General features: G+C 41.2%; 1 protein-coding gene across 2 annotated transcripts in view; it reads right to left on the bottom strand.

The window, feature by feature from the left end:
* LOC148038157 (uncharacterized) overlaps positions 1 to 19,179 on the bottom strand; it is a 97,671-nt gene extending 78,492 nt beyond the window's left edge. The window contains exon 1 of one of the 2 annotated variants that reach the window (XM_087669672.1): positions 18,843 to 19,179. In XM_087669672.1, coding sequence (XP_087525798.1) covers positions 18,843 to 19,048 — 206 coding nt within the window. In that variant the 5' untranslated portion in view covers positions 19,049 to 19,179. The remainder of the gene's footprint in view (positions 1 to 18,842) is intronic. The other variant, XM_087669678.1, reaches the window with a different exon arrangement.
* Between the last annotated feature and the right edge of the window lie 424 nt (positions 19,180 to 19,603).

The following is a 19,603-nucleotide window of genomic DNA, read 5'->3' as shown; positions in this document are numbered from 1 at the left end:
CTCCGTCACTAGAGGCCCTAAGACAGCATTATGGACTCAGTGAGAAGGACGACACTCCACCTTCACCGTCACCTTCTATTTCTACTCCTATTCCAGATTTCACCCACATGACAGAGACTTTGAGGAGTACTATCACAACAAGTACAGTGATATTTACACCCCTCCTACCAATTTTACTACCACATTCGGACTAGTTGGTGAGGCTGGCCACCTCTCCAATCATGGAGGATATACAGCATTCAGAACGTCTCTAGCAATCCATCTTCATTATCTCATCTAAGTCCAGTGTCAAGTTTATATAATCCTTTTGAGTTGCATGAATCAAAACCCTCGCCTGTCCTTCTTTTGAGGTACAAGATCCGGATGGCTTTGCGTATGTGAAGTTCAATAGAGGGGGCTCTCGAAGCAAACGTAATTTAGATACATCTACAGCTTCTATTTCATTTGAGCATGTAATACACACTTCTCAATTCGCTCCCATCCCACCTCTTCTACATCACACCTTGATCACCTCTTATCATCTTTCCAAAACCAAGGATTACACTCCACATCCGCATCACACACACTAGGGGTTGGATCTTCCATCTCCGCTCCTAGCACTTTCTCATTCTCTACCCCATTCTCTACCTCTTTGCACCTTGGTACTTCATTAGGGGGAATGTCATCCTTTAACAGTGCCTCTCACCTTTCTGCAAATGAGCACATCCATAGCACCTGGGACAATTGTGATGGGCATCCCCCTCACTACCCCAAATTCACATCTCACATGACCTCTCGGATGCACGGGTTTCCATCCTCAGCTTATGGTGCGTCTTCACACTCTCCTTGGGTTACACCTCTGCAAGGATTCCCATCTTCTGTTCCACGTGTTCCCATACTACCTCCTTGGGATCCTCATGCGGCTACCATGTCCATGCCTAGTCAACCCATCCCTACCTATGAATCCACCTTACACACTCACCATATGCCTGGTGGGCACTTTGGGGCCCATTTCCAAGTGTACTCCACTTTCCTATCCTATCCACATTACACTTTTCCCCATTATCCATTAACTAGCACTACCACTCATGTTGCAATGCCCAAAAATGCCTTCACAGATAAGACTCGTTTTAACAGGTTGAATTTTACCGCTTGGTCAAATTTCATGCAGCAAGTGCTTGAGTCTCAGGGTCTTTGGGACCTCATCGTTGGTCTAGAGCATATGTCAGACCCTCGACTAGCTCACCCTGACTACATCCGTCAATGGAGAGCCTACAATACCACAACCGATATTGAGTTGATGTAGGGATTGCTTCCTAAGTTTCACTCTCAGTTACAACACTTCCCGCTCACATTGGAGTCACCTTCTTGACCGATATGCACCCAGAGATCGTACTCAACGCATAAATCTCGACTTTGAGCTTCAAGAGTTCTCTATTAAGGAAGAGGATGATTTGAAAGTCAAGTTGACTGAATATAGGTGGTTACTCGCCGAGTTCGCCACTACTGCCTCTTTGAAGTCAAACGACGATCAGGTTACATTCTTCTTGAATAAGTTGCACGAAAAATACTTCGATTTCATCCAACACATCATCTCACAGCCTAAACTACCAACCTTCTACAAGTTTAAGTATCTGTTCTTGCATTATGTGAGGCTGCATGATCAAGTCCATAAGAAATCCTCGTCACAGTCTTATTCAGAGCAAAGGAGGTTGGTTGCATCTTCTTCGGGAGGAAAAACCAACAGTGGCAAGAACTCGCAAGATGCGAAGGCAAGCCAATCCAAGGGTGACACCTCTTCCTCAGACGGAACCAAAGAATCAAGACCTATCTGGTAGCAACTCCCTAAGAAAAATAGGATTTACACACACTACTAGAGATCTAGCCATGTGGATAAGGAGTGTCGCTCCAAGGCCTCCTTGCTAAAAAGCCTCAGCAAACCGTTGCGACTCCATTGTCCAGTGGGGCTACACTACTTCATCTGCTCTCTCAGCACCAGTCCTTGTTGTTGGACATGTGGCATGCGGACAGTCTCAGAAGTTAATCTCTTTCACAACCCCTGAGGAATTGTCTAATTGGTTTGCAAGTTCCGATCCCATTGCACTTCATACATCCATCTCACCTCCCTCTCCACCTTGTCAAGCGTTTCATTGGCAAAGATTTGCTACTGGGCATACGTGATGGTGACCACACTCTTAGACTAGTGTGTCTCTAGGTATTGTACTCTTAAAGTCAAGCCTATAGGTTTCATTGTCCTTAGCTTTTCCATTCTTATGTCTTTCACTGCATTTACTCATATTCATACACATTCATTGCATTGTACTTTCAGTTTGCTTTTTCTTTCCGTTTTGCTTTGGAGCATCTCACTATTGACCTCTTGCAGATTCTTATCTCTTTTGCAAGGTTTTGTATTCCAGTCGGGCTAACTTGCAGGTTTGCTTTGATCCTTCCTAGGCTGGAGACGTGGGGATGCGCACCGTTCCTTTTATGGTTTCATCATCCTAGGAGTGTTTGCTCTTCTTCCAACATGGAGGCTTCCCCTCCCGAGACAAATTGTGCAACATCTCTCTTGATGCTATCATGGCAGTGACTTCTACCTTGCTCTTCTAGCAGGGTGCTTCATCCTTTAAATCATCATCTTCTTCCATTCATCATGGTTCTCGGCACCACACGAAGACTGACATTAGGCTCCTCTTCCTCCTTCGGCATCTACATCCAAGTTGAGAGGAGGTTCCTACCCTTCTTGGTATTCTACCGAATTCAGAACTTTGTCTTTGACATCGGCTTCTCCCCCCCTATTGTACCTTTCCCCTTTGCATTGCATGATTTCATCAGCTTTGAACTAGGACGCTTGGGCAAGTGAACAATTTTTCCATGAGGGACACTATCCAAGTGGCACCTGCTTGTAGCATACTTTGTATCTCATTGTGTAGAGCACCACTTGAGCAGATCCTACTCTGTTTCCACCGGTGGCGGCTGTTGTCACCACACTATTATACTCCATCACATGGATACCTCATCACTTTTTTTCCTCGTCATCAACACCCTCGAGTGGATGGATAAGCTTGTACTATTTTATGATGTGTTGGGCATACCCTCCCTACTCCCGTCTTCTAGGCCACTATTACTTAATCGGTCGCATCCCATAAAATTTAACTCTTCACTTTATTTTTTAAAGTTCAATGTGGTTCCATTGCCTTTGTAGGGCTTGGTAGACTATTAGGCAACCGGCGTGCACCCTTTGTCCGATGCCCTATCCTCTCCAGGTGACTACTTGGACTACCTTGGTAAGATAACCATCGCCTCTGTAGTCTTGGTAGGCCATTGGATAGCCGATGTGCACCCTTTGTCCGATGCCTGGCTACTTTGGGATGGGACGCCTTGGGGTCACTAAAAATCAAAGTGGTTGGCCTAGCCTTTCGGCTCAATTTTGGGCTTGAGAGGGGTGTTGAGCAAAAACACGCTTTTCAACTGAGGAGCATTCTTAAACAGCCCCAAAACACACTTAATTAAAAACCCTAAAAAGGGGGGCAGTCCAGAGAGTTTCAATGGTCCCCCAAAAACCCTAATTCTTTGGGGCACCCTTCAACATTTATAAATAGACAAGCTGCCCCCATTCAGCCTCATTCCCGTCCATGCACGTTTCACACCCTTGAGTGCAGGTTTCAACCATCAATCCACATATGCGTGGCTGCCCAACCCCAAAGATTGCTGCCACACCTACTGCTATGTTTGCTTCTCTAGTGTGTAGGCGACAACTGGCACCCCATCTCCATCATCAGGTGACCTTCTGCCACTGTGTTTGGACCTATTCTACACCTTGCAACAGCTAGCAAGTGCATCCACAACTTACATTCGGTGCCATCTTCCTAGGCGACAGCTTCCTCCATCAGGCGACAACTCCTCCACACCAGGCGACAGTTGCCAACCCTCTTCGTCATCTGTCCAGCTTGCGTCCAGTGCTCCATGTCCTCTTGACACATGCCTTTCCTGCATCCTCTCCATCCTACACTCCAACTGGTGGTCACAGACTTGGGATCTGACTCCGAGGGACGTCACTCTCCAACACTTTGCTCTGCCCTTGAGTATCTGTACACTCTTACGTTCATTTACATTATTCATTCACTTCAAAGTTGTGTTTTTCTCTCCCTTCATCTGTTTGTATAGTTTGAGTTTTTTGAGTTTTGCGATTAGGGCTTGAGTTTTGATTTCTCTGTTTGTGTCAGTCTCTTTGTATTTCTGTCGTGCTCATACACTATGTTTTCCTCAATACAAAACCTAGTAATTTTCTTCACACATTCTTGATATACAGTTATGACACTTCCATGGCTAATTCTGCATTTACTGCTATTGAAACGCAGCATACTTGGTATTTTGACAGTGGGGCATCAAGGCACATCACTTCACAAAAGTGCATTCATGTATTTGCATTTAGCCCCTACAAAGAGTGTGCTACATGTGCTAGTAATAGCAGTTATGATGTCTGTGGCATTGGTTCAATACTAATTACTGCTCCGCAGATAGCTCAAGTTTTACGCTTTGAGATGTCTTGTTTGTGCCTAGTTTCACAAAGAATCTAGTCCATTTCATCTTTCAATAAGCATGGATTTCACGTTGTCTTTGAGGATGACAAGTGCATTGTCAAAGACAAAGAGCTTGATTACGCTCTTTGATTGTCAAGCACCTTGTATAAGGGCCTATTCTTGTTGGACATTTATGAGAGGAGCTCTCATGCCGCTCTGGTAGTCAGCACTCTTATGCCCCCATGAAAAATGTGGAGCCGTGGCATGCCCAATTCAGTCATATGAGTTTTGGCAATCCGATGACTCTTCAACATTGTCAGATGGTGGATGCCTTACCTCCTGTGGAGATCCCACCTCCCCATGCATGTGAAGGATGTATCTTGGGCAAAATACATGGGTTTGCTTTCAAAAAGTGTTATGTCCCTGGACATCCAGATGGACACTAGTAGCATTGGTCACAATGGGTCCTACCTCCCTAAGTGCTAAGAGAAATCTACTAGTCTAACCTAGTCCTCACGGGACTATACCCTACCCCTATCCACAAATGCTACAATGCCTCAATATGGTACTCTAACTCAATTGCAGATAGTACCTCCAATCACGGCCTAGTCACAACAACAATGGTCTCAGATAATGCCACAACAACAATGATGGAATCCAGCCAACTCAAACAAGCAATTAAATTAGAATCAAAACAGAGCCCATCTTGCATCAACCTAGCCAATGTATGCGATGATCACATAAACTCCACAAAATCCCACTATAAGTGCATCAGGATATGTGACTTAGTGCAAATTTACTAAGGGCACTTCAAGGTTAGGGCAGCCAAGTCCTATGTATAGGACTCAAGGTCCTATTGAGCACATTCATTCCGATCACCACTCTTGGACTGTTGGCCCGTTGGCTAACGCATCCATACAGTAGGATGGTGTGGGCTGGTGGTATGGGATGCCAACCCTTGGGATGTGGTCGTGACCCGAAGTGCTGCTAGCTCCCAAGCTCGAGGGTGAGCCCGTTTGGCTCTACAGCTAGGAGGTGAGTCTCATGTCTAGTCCCTTTTATATTGAGTTTTGCTTGCATCATGTCTCATATGCAGGTTAGATCATAGGGGGGGTATTTCATTGGTATCAGAGCCAACCTGCAATTGTACACGAGATCTGATGATTCGCAAAAAACCACTTTTGCTCACGAAACCATGATGGGTTCACACCTGTCAGGTATACCTTTATCTCATTAAGAGTAATATGGTATATTGCTGGCAAGAGAGGCGTGCACGGGGGGCACGTGTTACAGGTGATGGGTATGAGAGCAAAGTCTATTTTCTATTTTGTACCCATGCTTGGCTTTTATGTTGAGGCAATACTTGTACACATGAATTTTTACAATTTTTAATAACTGGAGTCCAGGGAGCTGCCACTCCATGGCTATGGCAAGCCGTCATCAGAGGCCGAAATCTTATAGCATGGATAGGCATCACCATTTTAACTGATAGTAAAGTGCTTTTAATTTTAACATTAAGATTAAATGTTGTGTTCGTATTGTAATCAATATGGGCATCGAGGAGAGAGAGATTGTGATTGAACCCCCAAAAAAAGAGTTAATCGTGGAGAGAGATGAAGACTCTTATGTTGTGGAGAGAGAAATAGCAATCGTCTTGAAGTGACAAGCTATGGGAGTGAGAAAGAGAAGGGTAGGCAATACTTCGACTGGCAAGACTCAAATATTCAATTGGGGCAAGGACAGATTGTCATCGCATATTGCAACTTGCACTTGTTAGCAGAAGCCACGGTCAAAGCAAGCAAATTGTCCCACATTGCGGTTACCGAAGTAAAGGGACGACGTCGTCTCACATCATGATTTGCAACAATCCACAGGGGCCAAGGGGGGATTCACCCTTGACACATGGGATCGATTGTCCTCCTTGCGGTAATAGGTGGGAGGCAGGCCAATTCAGTCATAAACGTGTTCATTAAAAAATTTGGCCACATATTTAATTTCTTTTTTTGAAAAAAGAAGAACCAAGGTTGCATTGTGAAGTAGCCTTCTCCTAAACTTCTTGCCCAAAGCTATTTGTCCCTTTTTCTTGTCCATCCCACCCCACCAATATTTATTTATTTATATACAATCATGCATTTAAACCAAACTATTTCTACTTCTCATGCTCCTCTCTCTTGAATTTCTTAAGCTCCAAAATCCAAAACAAATCATCTCTTCTCTCTCTCTCTCAAAATCTCCCCTATTGTTAATACCATGTCTTCTCACTGTGTATCTCCCTTTGATGTGAAATGATACTTTGCCACATCCAAGAAAATACAAGAAAACTAACAAGAAATGCTTCCAAGAAATGCTAGAAACAAACCATAGCTTGCAATTCATATTCAATGAGTAGGAGAAATACAAATGTTGAAGCCATGGCTGCTTGTTGAGAATACTATGATGATAGCTGCTGCAAGATACACACCCTTTGCAATGGTGGGAAGAAAGAAACCTTCTAGCTCCAAGAAGTGGAGTTTCAAGAAACGAATTGACAAAGATATGTTACATTGGCACTCTCTTGCCTTTTATACTCTAGCCTAAAATAGACTAATTGGCCTAATTAAAGTAGCATGAAAATTGCTTTATTACAATCCATCCCTGCCCAAAAGTTTTGTCCTCGAAACTTTGAAGACTGAAATGACAAGTGGATGGTAAATGTAAAGGAACGAGAGACCAATGCTGAATATCCTTGTTGAAGTTGTCTTTTGAAGAAGATACTCTTCCATGAAAAGAATCTTGAAGATAAACCCAAAACAGTGGAAATCTGGAATGCTGTCTTGAACAGGGTAGTGATAGTAAATGACCCATAACTTTGGATAGAAATATCGGAATGACGCATATGAGGTATAGAAATGAAGTTTACTTCATAAGGTATCCATTCATGTCATCAAAATCCAATTTTGATGTCGATAGATCAATTATTTTCATGACAGAAATTTATAACAGCAAGCTGTCCACTGTGTAATGAGCTAAGTATCTTCTTGAAGAAGCCATGGATATTGATCCAAATATGAAGCATGCTGCCAAGATGATTCTTCCATAGGCAATCCTTTCCATTTGACAAGGTATTCCATAACAATATGATTCCTTAAAACCTTCTCCCTCTTGCCAATAATCCTTTCGGGCTCATAGATGATTAAGCCATCTTCATCAAGAGGAGGTAGTTCTTCAAGAACTTGTATGTCAGGGCCAATATACTTCTTAAGTTGAGACACATGAAAAACATTATGAATGCGTGTGGATGAAGGCAAATCAAGTTGGTAAGCAAGATCTCCAACTTTTCTTGTGATTTGATATGGACCATAATAGCGATGAGCAAGCTTATTATGTCCGCCCTTGAGAGAAGCATAACGAGACTTAGGTACTTTTAAAAATACCCATTCTCCTTCTTCAAAATCCACATGCCTTCTCTTATCATCCGCATATAATTTCATTGTCTCTTGTGCCTTCCTGATGTTTTCTTTGCATTGCTTCATTAAGGCTTCCATCTTTTCCAACTCTTCTCGAGCAAGAGGATTCACTTCATCATGAAACAATGCTGAAGGTACTTGGACTTTGTATCCATACAATGCCTCGAATGGTGACATACCAATACTCATATGATGAGTATTATTATAACAGAACTCCGCAAGATGAATCCAATGATCCCATGCATTCTGCGTATCATGACAAAAATGTCTCAATTAGACCTCTAACCATTTATTGACCCTTTCAGTTTGGCCATCTGTTTGTGGATGATAAGCAGTACTTGGAGTTAATTTGGTACCCATGGAAGTAAAGAGACTTTTCCAAAAATTTCCCATGAACTTGGAATCCCTGTCAGAAACAATCTTCATAGGTAATCCATGAAGTCTGAAAATTCCTTCCATGAACTGATCTGCCACCTATTTGGCTGAATATTGGACTTTGGTAGGTAAGAAGTGGGCTAATTTGGTAAGACGATCAACCACAACAAAAATGCTATTCCAGCCCTGCTTAGTGGTAGGAAGTCCTGTAATGAAATCCATACTGATATCAGTCCATTTACCATGAGGAATAGGCAAAGGCTGAAGTAAACCACTGGGCAATAAATTGGAATCTTTATTCTGCTGGCATGGTAAGCACCGCATCACATACTCCTTGGCATCTTTCCAAAGTCCCTTCCAATAGAAACATTTATGGATCTTATCAAAGGTTTTAAACAAGCCAATATGTCCTGCCAAAGGAGAAGAATGCATCTCCTGCAAAATACGTGGCCTAAATGATGAGGGGTCAAATAGACTCTTCCTTTGAACCAAAGAAGTCCATTTTGCCACTTGAAATTGGAAAATTCAGATCCATTGTCTTGCTGTAATTTCTTCATAATGTTGGCAGTGTGTTCATCCAAAAGATATTCTTCTTGAATGTCCTGAATCCAATCTTTATGTATGGTAGAGATAGTAGAAACGGAACATGCCCACATCCTAGATAAGGCATCAGCCACTACATTATCCTTGCCTGCCATATAGGATATCTCAAAATCATATCCTTGAAGAGTAGCTAACCACTGTCTTTGTTTGGGAGAGAGATTTGGCTGAGAAAGAAAATACTTCAGCACTCGATGGTCACTCTTCACCTTAAAATGGCTGCCATAGATGTAGTGATGCCACTTCTTAATAGCATGAAGAATGGCTAACATTTTCTGCTCATAGACATGGAGTTCCCTTTCTTTATCATCTAACTTCCTGCTTTCATAAGCAATAACACCATGGTCTTGGCATAAAACTGCCCCAATACCTCTGCCACTAGCATCTGCATAGATGGTAAATTCCTTGGAAAAGTTTGGGCACACTAAGATAGGTGCTGAAATAAGAAGACTTTTCAGCTCATTAAAGCTCATAGTGGCTGTAGCATCCCAGAAGAAAGCTTCTTTCTTCAATCTGTCAGTAAGAGGAGCTGCTACATGGGCATAATTCTTGATGAATCTCCTATAGAAGGAAGATAATCCAAGAAATCCTCGCAATGAAGTAGAATTTTGTGGTATGGGCCAATCTTTGATGCACTGTACTTTCTTTGGATCAACCATGATTCCTTTCTTACCAACTATATGACCCAAATATTCCACTTCATCAGCCATAAAAGTACACTTGCTTTCCTTTGCAAAAAGCTTGTGTCTTCTCAAAGTAAGAAGAACTTCTCTGACATGTTCCAAATGTTCCTCTCTATTCTTGCTATAGATGAGAATATCATCAAAGAATACCAAGACTGATTTATACAAGAATGGCTGCAAAATCTTGTTCATAAGTGCTTGAAAGGTTGCAAGTGCATTGGAAAGTCCGAATGGCATGACTAGGAAGTGGTAAAGACCTCTTTTTGTCCTAAAAGCTATCTTGTACTCATCCCCTGCTTTCATTCTGATTTGATGATACCCTGATCTTAAGTCGATCTTGGTGAAAACCTTTGCATCCTTGAGTTCATCCAACAAATCATCTATGCGGGGAATTGGGTACCTGTTCTTCACAGTGCTCTTATTTAGATCTCTATAGTCCATACACATCCTAAATGACCCATCTTTCTTCTTGACAAGTAGTACTACGGGAGAAGCAAAAGGTGACTGACTAGGCTGAATAAATCCCATTTCCAACAAGTCTTTAACCTGTTTCTCTTGGATAATCTGTAAGGAGGTTTGTTGATGGGTTTAGTGTCAGGCATTAAATCAATAGGATGATCCACTTCTCGCTGAGGAGGCAACAATGTAGGTGGCTGAAATATGTCCTTAAACTCTTCCAAAAGTTTACATAGACATGGATCTTGCTCCTTAGGTGAAGTAGATTGCTGATTTTCATCTGCCTTTGATACAAGAAGTGTGAAAATGCAAAACATAGCATTGATTTCCCTTTTCATCTTCTTCTTACTGATTATTTCCACTTGTTTCCTCTCAATGCCATTAAGTTTTACTTGCTGCCCATTCCAAGTAAACTCCATAAACATCTGGTTAAGATCCAAGGAAAATTTTCCAAGCTGTTTAAGCCAATCGCAGCCAATGATAATGTCAATAGGACCCATATCTAGGACAATCAAGTCTGTCATAATAGTGCAAGACTATGATAGTTCAATAGGAGTCTGCCGACATATCTCTTTACTCAACTCTTGAGCTCCATTTGCCACTTGTACCTTCAATAGGGAATCCATTTCTTGTGGTAATAACTTCAGCTCATACAATGACTTAGCATTGACAAAACTATGTGTGCTGCCCGTATCAATGAGAATATGAGCAACCTTTGAATTTATAGTACCTTTGAGCCGAAGTGTATTTTCACCCTTACAACCCATCCATGCATCCTGAGATATGGAACATAACATGGGTTGACAAGAAACCATAGAACCACCTGGATCATAGGGAAAGCTATTGACCGGCTCTAAATCCTCCTGCACATCTTGGTCCTCTTGATCATGCATATCTTCATATATGGGGGCTGCATCCACTTGCAAAAGAGCATCTTCATTTGCTTCTTCATCCTCAAATTCTTCTATATTCAGCATGTTTGACTTTATTATGTATCCCTTGCACTTCTATTTATGTTCAGGAGACCACTTCTCCCCACACTTGTAACATAGGCCCTTGGTTTTGTCATTGGGAAGTGCTTTATTGTTGTTGGCAATGGGATATGGTTTGGCTACAGCTTCAATCCTCTTGAAATCCCCTTTTGAATCAGCATTACTCCTAAAATTAGTGCCCTGCCTTGAAGAATAAGCTATAGAATATATAGGCACCCTGCTGAAATTATTTGAGAACCTATTTTCAGCTCTATTTCCTTCTCTTTGTTGGCTGAATTGCTGTCCAAATCTCATGGGCTAATTTGCTTGATAATGTGTCCCTGTTTTGGACTAAAATGCAATCAACTCTCTTCTATACTTTTGGCTATACCTTTCAGCATATTGTATGGCTGCATGTACACTAGTTGGCTTGGCTGCTCCAACTTCAGCTGAAAGGTTAGGATCAAGACCAAAGATGTGCTTATTTAACTTGGCTGCATCGGAGATACCTTCGACATACATGGAAAGATTTAAGAATTGGCTGGAATAATCCCTTACGGAAGATCCCCTTTGCCTAAGATCGTACCATCTTCGTTCAAGTCTTTCCTTTTCCATGGGTGACACAAATACTTGAGTCATGGCTGATTTAAACTCATCCCAAGATTGAAAATTTTCTCCTATCTTGCACATGTATCTCCACCAAGTATGTGCATACCCTTCTAGGTGTAGGGCTGCATAACAAATCTTTGCTTGTTCGTTGCGAGGGTATAGAGTGAAGTACATTTCCAATTTATTGATCCACTCCTCATGATTGTTGAAGCCAAAAGATTGTAGTCTATGAAAATAGTCACTCCTTGCTTGCTGCCCATGATTGTTTGTATATGATTGCTGCCCATTGCGATGGTTTCCATGAGATTGATGGCTAAGCAATGAATTTCCATGTGATTGGGTATGATTAGAAACACCATGTGGCATTCTATCCTCATGAACATTAACATGCTGAAAACTGTCATAAGCATTAACATGCTGAAAATTGTTCCCATGTACATGCTGTCCATGATCTTCTCTCACATTAGGTGCTCTTACATTAGGAGTTTGAGCATGATGAGTATCAAACTCTTTATAAAAGGGGTGACATCCATAAATAAACTCTTCTTCATCTTCATGCAGTGAATGACCTTGCTGTCCATGTTCTCTTGAGATAGGAAATTTAGGCATGCCTCTACTCCATGAATTAGTACGTGGCTGAGCGGTTTCATTGACTCTAGAAGGACCTCCATGTTCATAAGTCGATGCTATATGTTGATGAGCTGTAGTAGATCTCACATTCCCATGAGTAAGTGGCACTTCTTCAACATGGGGTGGTGGTTTACTTTGGAATCTCTCTCCCAAATTGCTGAATATAGTGATTAGCTGATCAAACTTGGTATCCAATCTACTACTTTGTTGCTCCATATGAGAAATCATCTTGCTAAATTTGTCATCCATGGAGTGGGTAAGCTGAAGTAAACCATCATTCATGTTGCCAAGTTGCTTAGACATTTGTTGGAAGTCGTTAGAATCACGTGAGATGTTTACTTCATTCCCATGATCTATGACATGAGGGTTCTTTGGCCATTGCACTTCGTCATTGGTGGTACTAACTCCCATGAATTCTTGCCTCTGATTTGTGGCTCTATTATTGTCATTTGTCTCAGCATGATACTCCTCCAAGCCTTCCTCAATGTGGTCTAACATTTGCTCTTTCTTCTTGTTCCTTGCCATGTTGTAATTTCAGCACTGTCAATCAAAGATTGGTCTATATCTTGAGCTATGCTTCCCCGATCCAAGTGCTTTATAGCTCCAAACGGATCTTACAATATGTATATATACCAGATTTACTGAAATAAGCACTTTGGAAAAGGTATATAATGGTTCCAGACCAAAACAGTGTCTCTGCCTGCCTGTCAAAGTGCAGTCTATAGTGACCACCTGTCACAAAATGGGCTATAACTTGAGCTCCGCTACTCCAAATGAGGCGTGCTATAGCTAGGATCGAAGAGACTTCGAGCTCTACATACTGAGCACAAGAACCCTTATTGCAGAATTAAAAATGCCTTTCTTGTAATAGGTTCTTTATGACTGTCCAGAATGGGACTGCACCCTGTAAAACCCTGTAAAAGCACTATTTGAGCACTGTTTCATCCCATATGCATATAGACCATGGTAAATCTCAATCAAAATATGAAGGATTATATGATGAATTTTGAAGTCTTCAATCAATCAAATGCAATAGATCAATGGGATGATCAAAACTCAATCAATGAATGGCTGAATGACTTGAGTAGATACTCAATCAATGCTTAACAATCCAAATTGAAGGCTCATTATATGAAATTTGATGATTCATTATCAATCAATGCTGAAGGTAAAGTCTATGAAGCAAGTCATTGCTTAGATTACTCTCTTAATCTCTCCTTCAACAATAGAAAATGCAGTCAACAAGTGGATCAATGATTGGAGAGATTAAAAAGAGTATTAGAAGTACCTCTTTCAATCCTTGGAGAAGATGATGTTGCTTGTCTCAAACCTCAACCATAAAGAGTGATAGCCCATCTTCATAAGTCCTCCAATTGATCAAGAGAGAGTAATACTCCATAATTCCATACAATAGCTCCAAGTATGATCTAAGGATGATGCCTTGAGTGAGTCTTCAACTCCAAGAAGCCAAATGAATGGAAGATCCTTAGAAATTCTTCAATCCCTGTCATGCTTGAAGTCCAAGAGAAGATTGGCCTTCAATCTTGAATCCATTGCTTAAAGCCTTCAAAATATTGAGTGTTTGGAGTAGTAGGAAGGTCCCTGAAGTCATTTAAGACCATAGCTTGCTTCCCTATTTTGACTCCATAGCCAACTCTCTTTGAAGCTTCAAGTCCAAGAATGCTTCAATGTCGGTACCTTGAGTGTTGAGGAAGCTCCAGGAAGTAAAATGGAGTAAAAACCCCTTGATCTCTTCAAGAAATTCCAAAAATTTTGAGTGCTGTCCTGAAATCTGCCATAGCTAGGGTTTGGGAGAGGAAAAAGATTACAAATGCTTGAGATCTTGCCAAGGAGTTGAAAGGGACCATCTGCCACATGAGAGGAGTGATCTCAAAGCTCTATGGGAGCTATCTAGCCCCAATTTTTTTGTATCATACGTGAGTATGTTCTTGAGCACCATGGCGGCAGCACACACACTCCGAGATGCGCAAGAAAAACGCGATGAAACTAGCCGTAAGGCTACTCCTCATGAAGCTCATGCTGAAGAGAGGCAAGATTTGAAGTCCTTGGATAGTGTAGAAGCCATAGATTGAAGATATGAGCAAGGATCCACCATGAAAGCTTGAGGGAAGCTTGAAGGAAAGAGGAAAAAGAAAAGAGAAGCTTGTTTCAAAAAGTAACCAAGGTTTAACTCCTGTAATCCCTGTTTAGACTCCAATTAGGGCCAAGAACCTTCAAAATGGGCCTCCATTTGACCACAACCTCCTATCTTGGCCAAGAACCTCCATCTTCCTCAAGATCTCTCCAAGAAACCTCCAAAATTAATCCCGACTTGCTACAGAGAACCCTGACTAGTCACGGTTTGAACTGTACCAAACCCTGTGACCAAATCTTGATGCTCCAGTTACTTGCTGCTTGTCCCTGTGACTAAATTCTCCATGACAGTGACTCTTCCCATGGATCAAAGTTACAGCTCTGATACCAATTGAAATGATACTTTGCCACATCCAAGAAAATACAAGAAAACTAACAAGAAATGCTTCCAAGAAATGCTAGAAACAAACCATAGCTTGCCATTCATATTCAATGAGTAGGAGAAATACAAATGTTGAAGCCATGGCTGCTTGTTGAGAATACTATGATGATAGCTGCTGCAAGGTACACACCCTTTGCAATGGTGGGAAGGAAGAAACCTTCTAGCTCCAAGAAGTGGAGTTTCAAGAAATGAATTGACAAAGATATGTTACATTGGCACTCTCTTACCTTTTATACTCTAGCCTAAAATAGACTAATTGGCCTAATTAAAGTAGCATGAAAATTGCTTTATTACATGATGCACCCGCTTCTTCTAAACTTTAGCACACGAGGGATATCTATCCTGCTTCTCGCGAACCCGAAGACATGCACGAGCAACATTCCAAAGTCTCTTCTTCTTTCAAATCTCAAGGAGATACATCCATCATGGCGATTAACTAAGCTCAAGTTAAAGAAATGCAACCGCAATTCGCCGAGCTACGCACTTCCCATTTTCTGTTTGTGCCCACATCCATGAGGACGTTGTCTCTTCAATTGCAATCAGATCCTTTAAAATTGGAGAAGAAAAAATGTGATGAGACAAACATCAATTCATGGCTGGCCAAATGGATGGAATATTTTGATTTATAATAATTCAATGATGATCAACACATCAACCAGATACAAATCATGTCACATGGAAAGGCATATGCTTGGTGGGCAAATCTACGCCCTAAGCCGATGACTTGGACCCAATTTTCAATTCGTTTTTTAAAAACACTTTGTGACCATTAATCACATTGAAAATTTTTGAAAGTTATTTAAGCTTGATATGGGGAAGAAAAGCTTGGATACATACTCTCAGGAATTTAAAGATTTATTGCATAAAACAAAGGTCCTGGATGATCCTTAAGCACTGTTGAACATGCAACACCTTTTTAGATTGCCGTTGGACTGCCAAAATGAGATGCTTGGCAATCCCCTTTACTCGCTCAAGAATGTCTACAGTATGCAAAGAATTTTGATTATACTTTGGCTGTAACGAAGTTCCATAATAAAAAGAACGGCAAGCGTAAGGTCACTCACCCTAAATTTCTCGAAGGGCCATTGCTTCGCCTATCATCAAACGGGTCATCTTTGCAATGATCACAAGTGTTCCCAAAACAAAAAGATAAAGTCTACTTCCAAGACTTTGATAACCTGATGGACTTCCGTCATCTCACAAAACCTTAGACCATAGGATTGAAATCGTGCCCAGTAGACCATCCCTAGTCTCTGGGCAACCTTATAGGTTTAGTCGGAAAGAGGAGGACAAGATAGCTAGGCAACTTCAAGACTTTTTGGCTAAAGATTATATTGACCTGAGTAAATCCCATGGGACGCGCTTGTTTTTCTTGCCAAAAACAAGGATAGCACAATACACTTCTCTGTTGATTACAAAGGTCTCAATAGTTGCCCATCAAGAATAAATATCCATTGCCGATGATGGATGACCTTATAGTTCAGCTTTGTGATACGCCCTATTTCACTAAAATCAATCTAAGGTCTAGATTCAGATATGCAAATAGCTTTGGAGGATGTCGCGAAAACAATTTCAAATGCAGTATAGACATTATCAATTTTTTAGTCCTACCTTTTGAATTGACCAATGCTCTCACAACTTTCCAATGGATGATGAATGATTAATTTCATCCGTATCTTGAAAAGTGGATAGTTCTTTTCCTCAACAACATCCTTATTTATAGTAAGTCGTTGGAGGAGCATGCCAAACACTTACATATCGTCTTACATCTCTTAAGACAATAACAATTGTTTGTCAAACTATCTAAGTGCGAATTTTTTCACATAGAACTGTTGTGCCTTGGTCATATCATCAAGGACTGTGCTCAAATTGCTAAACCCTTAACACATTTTCTTAAGGGTATCCGAAATAAGCTGAAGCACATTAGTCCACCAGTTCTTTGGACTATTGAGCTTGATCACGAAAGAGGAATACGGACAAAGAGAGAGAAGGGAAGAGAGAGACTACAAAAAATTTAAAAAAGAAGAGAATGAAGTGATAAATCTCCACTGAACCCAAATGGAAGCTGAGTACAGAGAGTGGACTGATTGGTTCTTGCATGCAGCCTATGCATTGGTGAGGGCACTGGATCAAAAAGCTAATGACAAATAGCAGCACCGGAGATGAAGGAAAGGCTAAAGTCAAAGTGTGCTTAAGCAATCTGCAACGGAAAACCTGTGAATGAATGGTAGCAATGAGTCGCCCTGCCATATATAGTAAAAGGGCTGAAAATTAGCCAACCTGATCATACATGAGGCGAAAATGCTGGCCAACCTGATATCCAGCAATAAAATATTGCTGGCAGTCAGTAAAAATGCTGATTGCAGCCTGCAACAGCTGATAGCCACCTGGCAAGTGTGAACAAGTCCTCCAACCACTGAAGTCTGAAAAAGAAATGCAAAAGCTGGAAATATTAACCTCTAACAATGTGAACACACCCAAAACTCATTGACAAAGAAATGCACTCAAACAGAGTGCCCTGAAAAGTCCGAGCTCCTATGTCTCTGTCAAACTCTGACGAAGCTCACAACCAGTAATGACAGACTGACAAAATGCAAGCTAACAAAAGGTTAGTGGCCAATAATGCAAGTGCCCATCATGAATGTCCAAAGAAGGCAGGAGTAGCAGCAAGACAAGACATGACATGACAACACTAGGCACAGTTCGACGGCACCAATGCCACATGGTAGGCATGACAAACCATAATACTTAATCCGTTGGCAAAGTACTCCTTGAGAGCTAAGTTTTTGGAATGGTTGGCATGGATACTCCTCTTGCCTAGATGAAAATTTGTCAAGACAAAAAATGTCAAGGGATATAATCACAAACATGGATGTGGGATAGCCAGAACAACATGACAAATTTACAAACAAGTATCGACCTCTGTGATCCAAAGATTCTCTTTCACAACACCTAGACACCCAACAACAATAGCAAATTGAGCCACAATATGACACACTTATCCAAAAAATTATGACTTGTGGCTTTTTCTACCAGGCCTAACCATTGTGCAGTCTACTTTTTCCCCATCGTGGGCATGCCTACTCTCTCAAGAGCATATGCTTTGTAGACTCCAAGATTGTGCTAGTCAATAATTGAAACTTAATTGTAGTTAGCACAAAAGCTATAGACTCAAATAGCCAAAGATTAAGACTTGGCATCAACAAATTCAGAATTCCAAGCTGATCCAAACCTACAGTATGTATCAAAGCTTAAACTTGGAGATAGACATTTAAAGTCCCAAACCAAATGAATTTCTCCAAGCACAACGTCATGCGGGAGCTAAAGTCTCCCTATGAAAGTTGTAGTTGTCCTACCAAATTTGTCAAAAGGTTGCATCATGACCTCATAACCATAACCACAGGACCATCTTCTTTACAACACAGCATTAAAAGCTTTGGTGGTTTGGTTGATTCCATAGCTTAGAATCCGGCCACTTTCTACTCACCTTCTTTCTCAACATGGAGAACATTATGAACATTTCGCACCAGATTGCAGCCCATCGAACATGACTGGTAACCTGTATCAACACTCTCCAAAACAAACCCGACCACTTGTACAACAAGCAGACAGAACAAAAGGTCTGTATGATTTAAAATGCATCCCTTCCCATTTCTGTAGGATGGAAAAATGTTTTGTTTGGCGCTCTTACTTTTTCTCTATCAGTCTCTTTTTGTGGCATGTAGTAAGATTATGAAATTGCCCAAAAAATTAATTTCGAAAGAGCATTTTAGTGCAAGAAACAGAAGGTGTGAGGCTGTGGATCAAGTTTCTCGCATTGGATGCATAATTCTTATGTTAGTTGTTTGCAATAACCGTAATTATAGACCTAAATTGTACAGGCTTTCAGGTAAGAGGAAAAATATACGCTAGCAATCCAAGTAGGTAATTCTCCTGTTATTTCGTGCAGAGAGGAACCATAATTACAAGACCTGAACGAGCCTTCCGGGGATCAAATGTTAAAAGCAAACTATTACGCATGTATCTGAGCTAACCTGATGGAAGAAGATCCATAGGAACCTTTTGTCTTCTGAAAAGAAGCTCGCATGCCTTCGCTGCCGCCATTGAACACGAAGGCGTTGGTCTGATTGGAGAAGTGTCCATTGAGGTACTCATGGACAGAGCTCGCAACGAGGCCCAGGTGAGAAGCTCCCAGGAGACACAGAAGAGTCAGTAGTACGAATGAGTGCTGCTGCCCCATATCTCGCAAATTCGTCTCAGTTCTAGCATCACTGGAAATAAAACAAAACTTTGACAGGAGCAAGTAACTTTGACAGGAGCAAGTTTGGTATCTCTCTTAAAACTATCTCGGGATTGTTCCTACCATGTAAAAGTGCGCGCACAGAACTTTTCTTACCTTCAAAACGTAGACATTTCTTGAAGCAAAAAATAAAACTTGCTTATTTTCACCTTTTTCTGAAAATAGTGGCAAGAGATAGGATACTCATGCAAGGTTGAATGCAAGGGCAGGTACGTGCCAATTATTTCAGTACGCACACACACAGGTGCTCTCTACATTTTTCTTACCTTAAGAACATAGAAATTTCTCGAACCAAAAAATAAAACTAGCACAAACACTCACTTTCTACGTTTTTCTTCCCTTAAAACATAGACATTTCTCGAAGCAAAAAATAGAACCTTTTTTCACCCTCTTTTGAAAATAATGGCAAGAGATAGGATGCTCGTGCAAGGTTGAATGCAAAAGTAGGCACATGTCGAATTCTTTCTAGAGATAGAGGTGCTCTGAATGATGAGA

The sequence above is a fragment of the Lygodium microphyllum genome, chromosome 3 (assembly GCF_053477565.2).
Source record: "Lygodium microphyllum isolate KBCC chromosome 3, Lygodium_microphyllum_v1.1.10, whole genome shotgun sequence".
In the NCBI taxonomy this organism is placed as follows: Eukaryota; Viridiplantae; Streptophyta; class Polypodiopsida; order Schizaeales; family Lygodiaceae; genus Lygodium; species Lygodium microphyllum.
The sequence above is the reverse complement of the archived record's forward strand: the minus strand, read 5'-3'. Positions and strand labels throughout refer to the sequence as shown.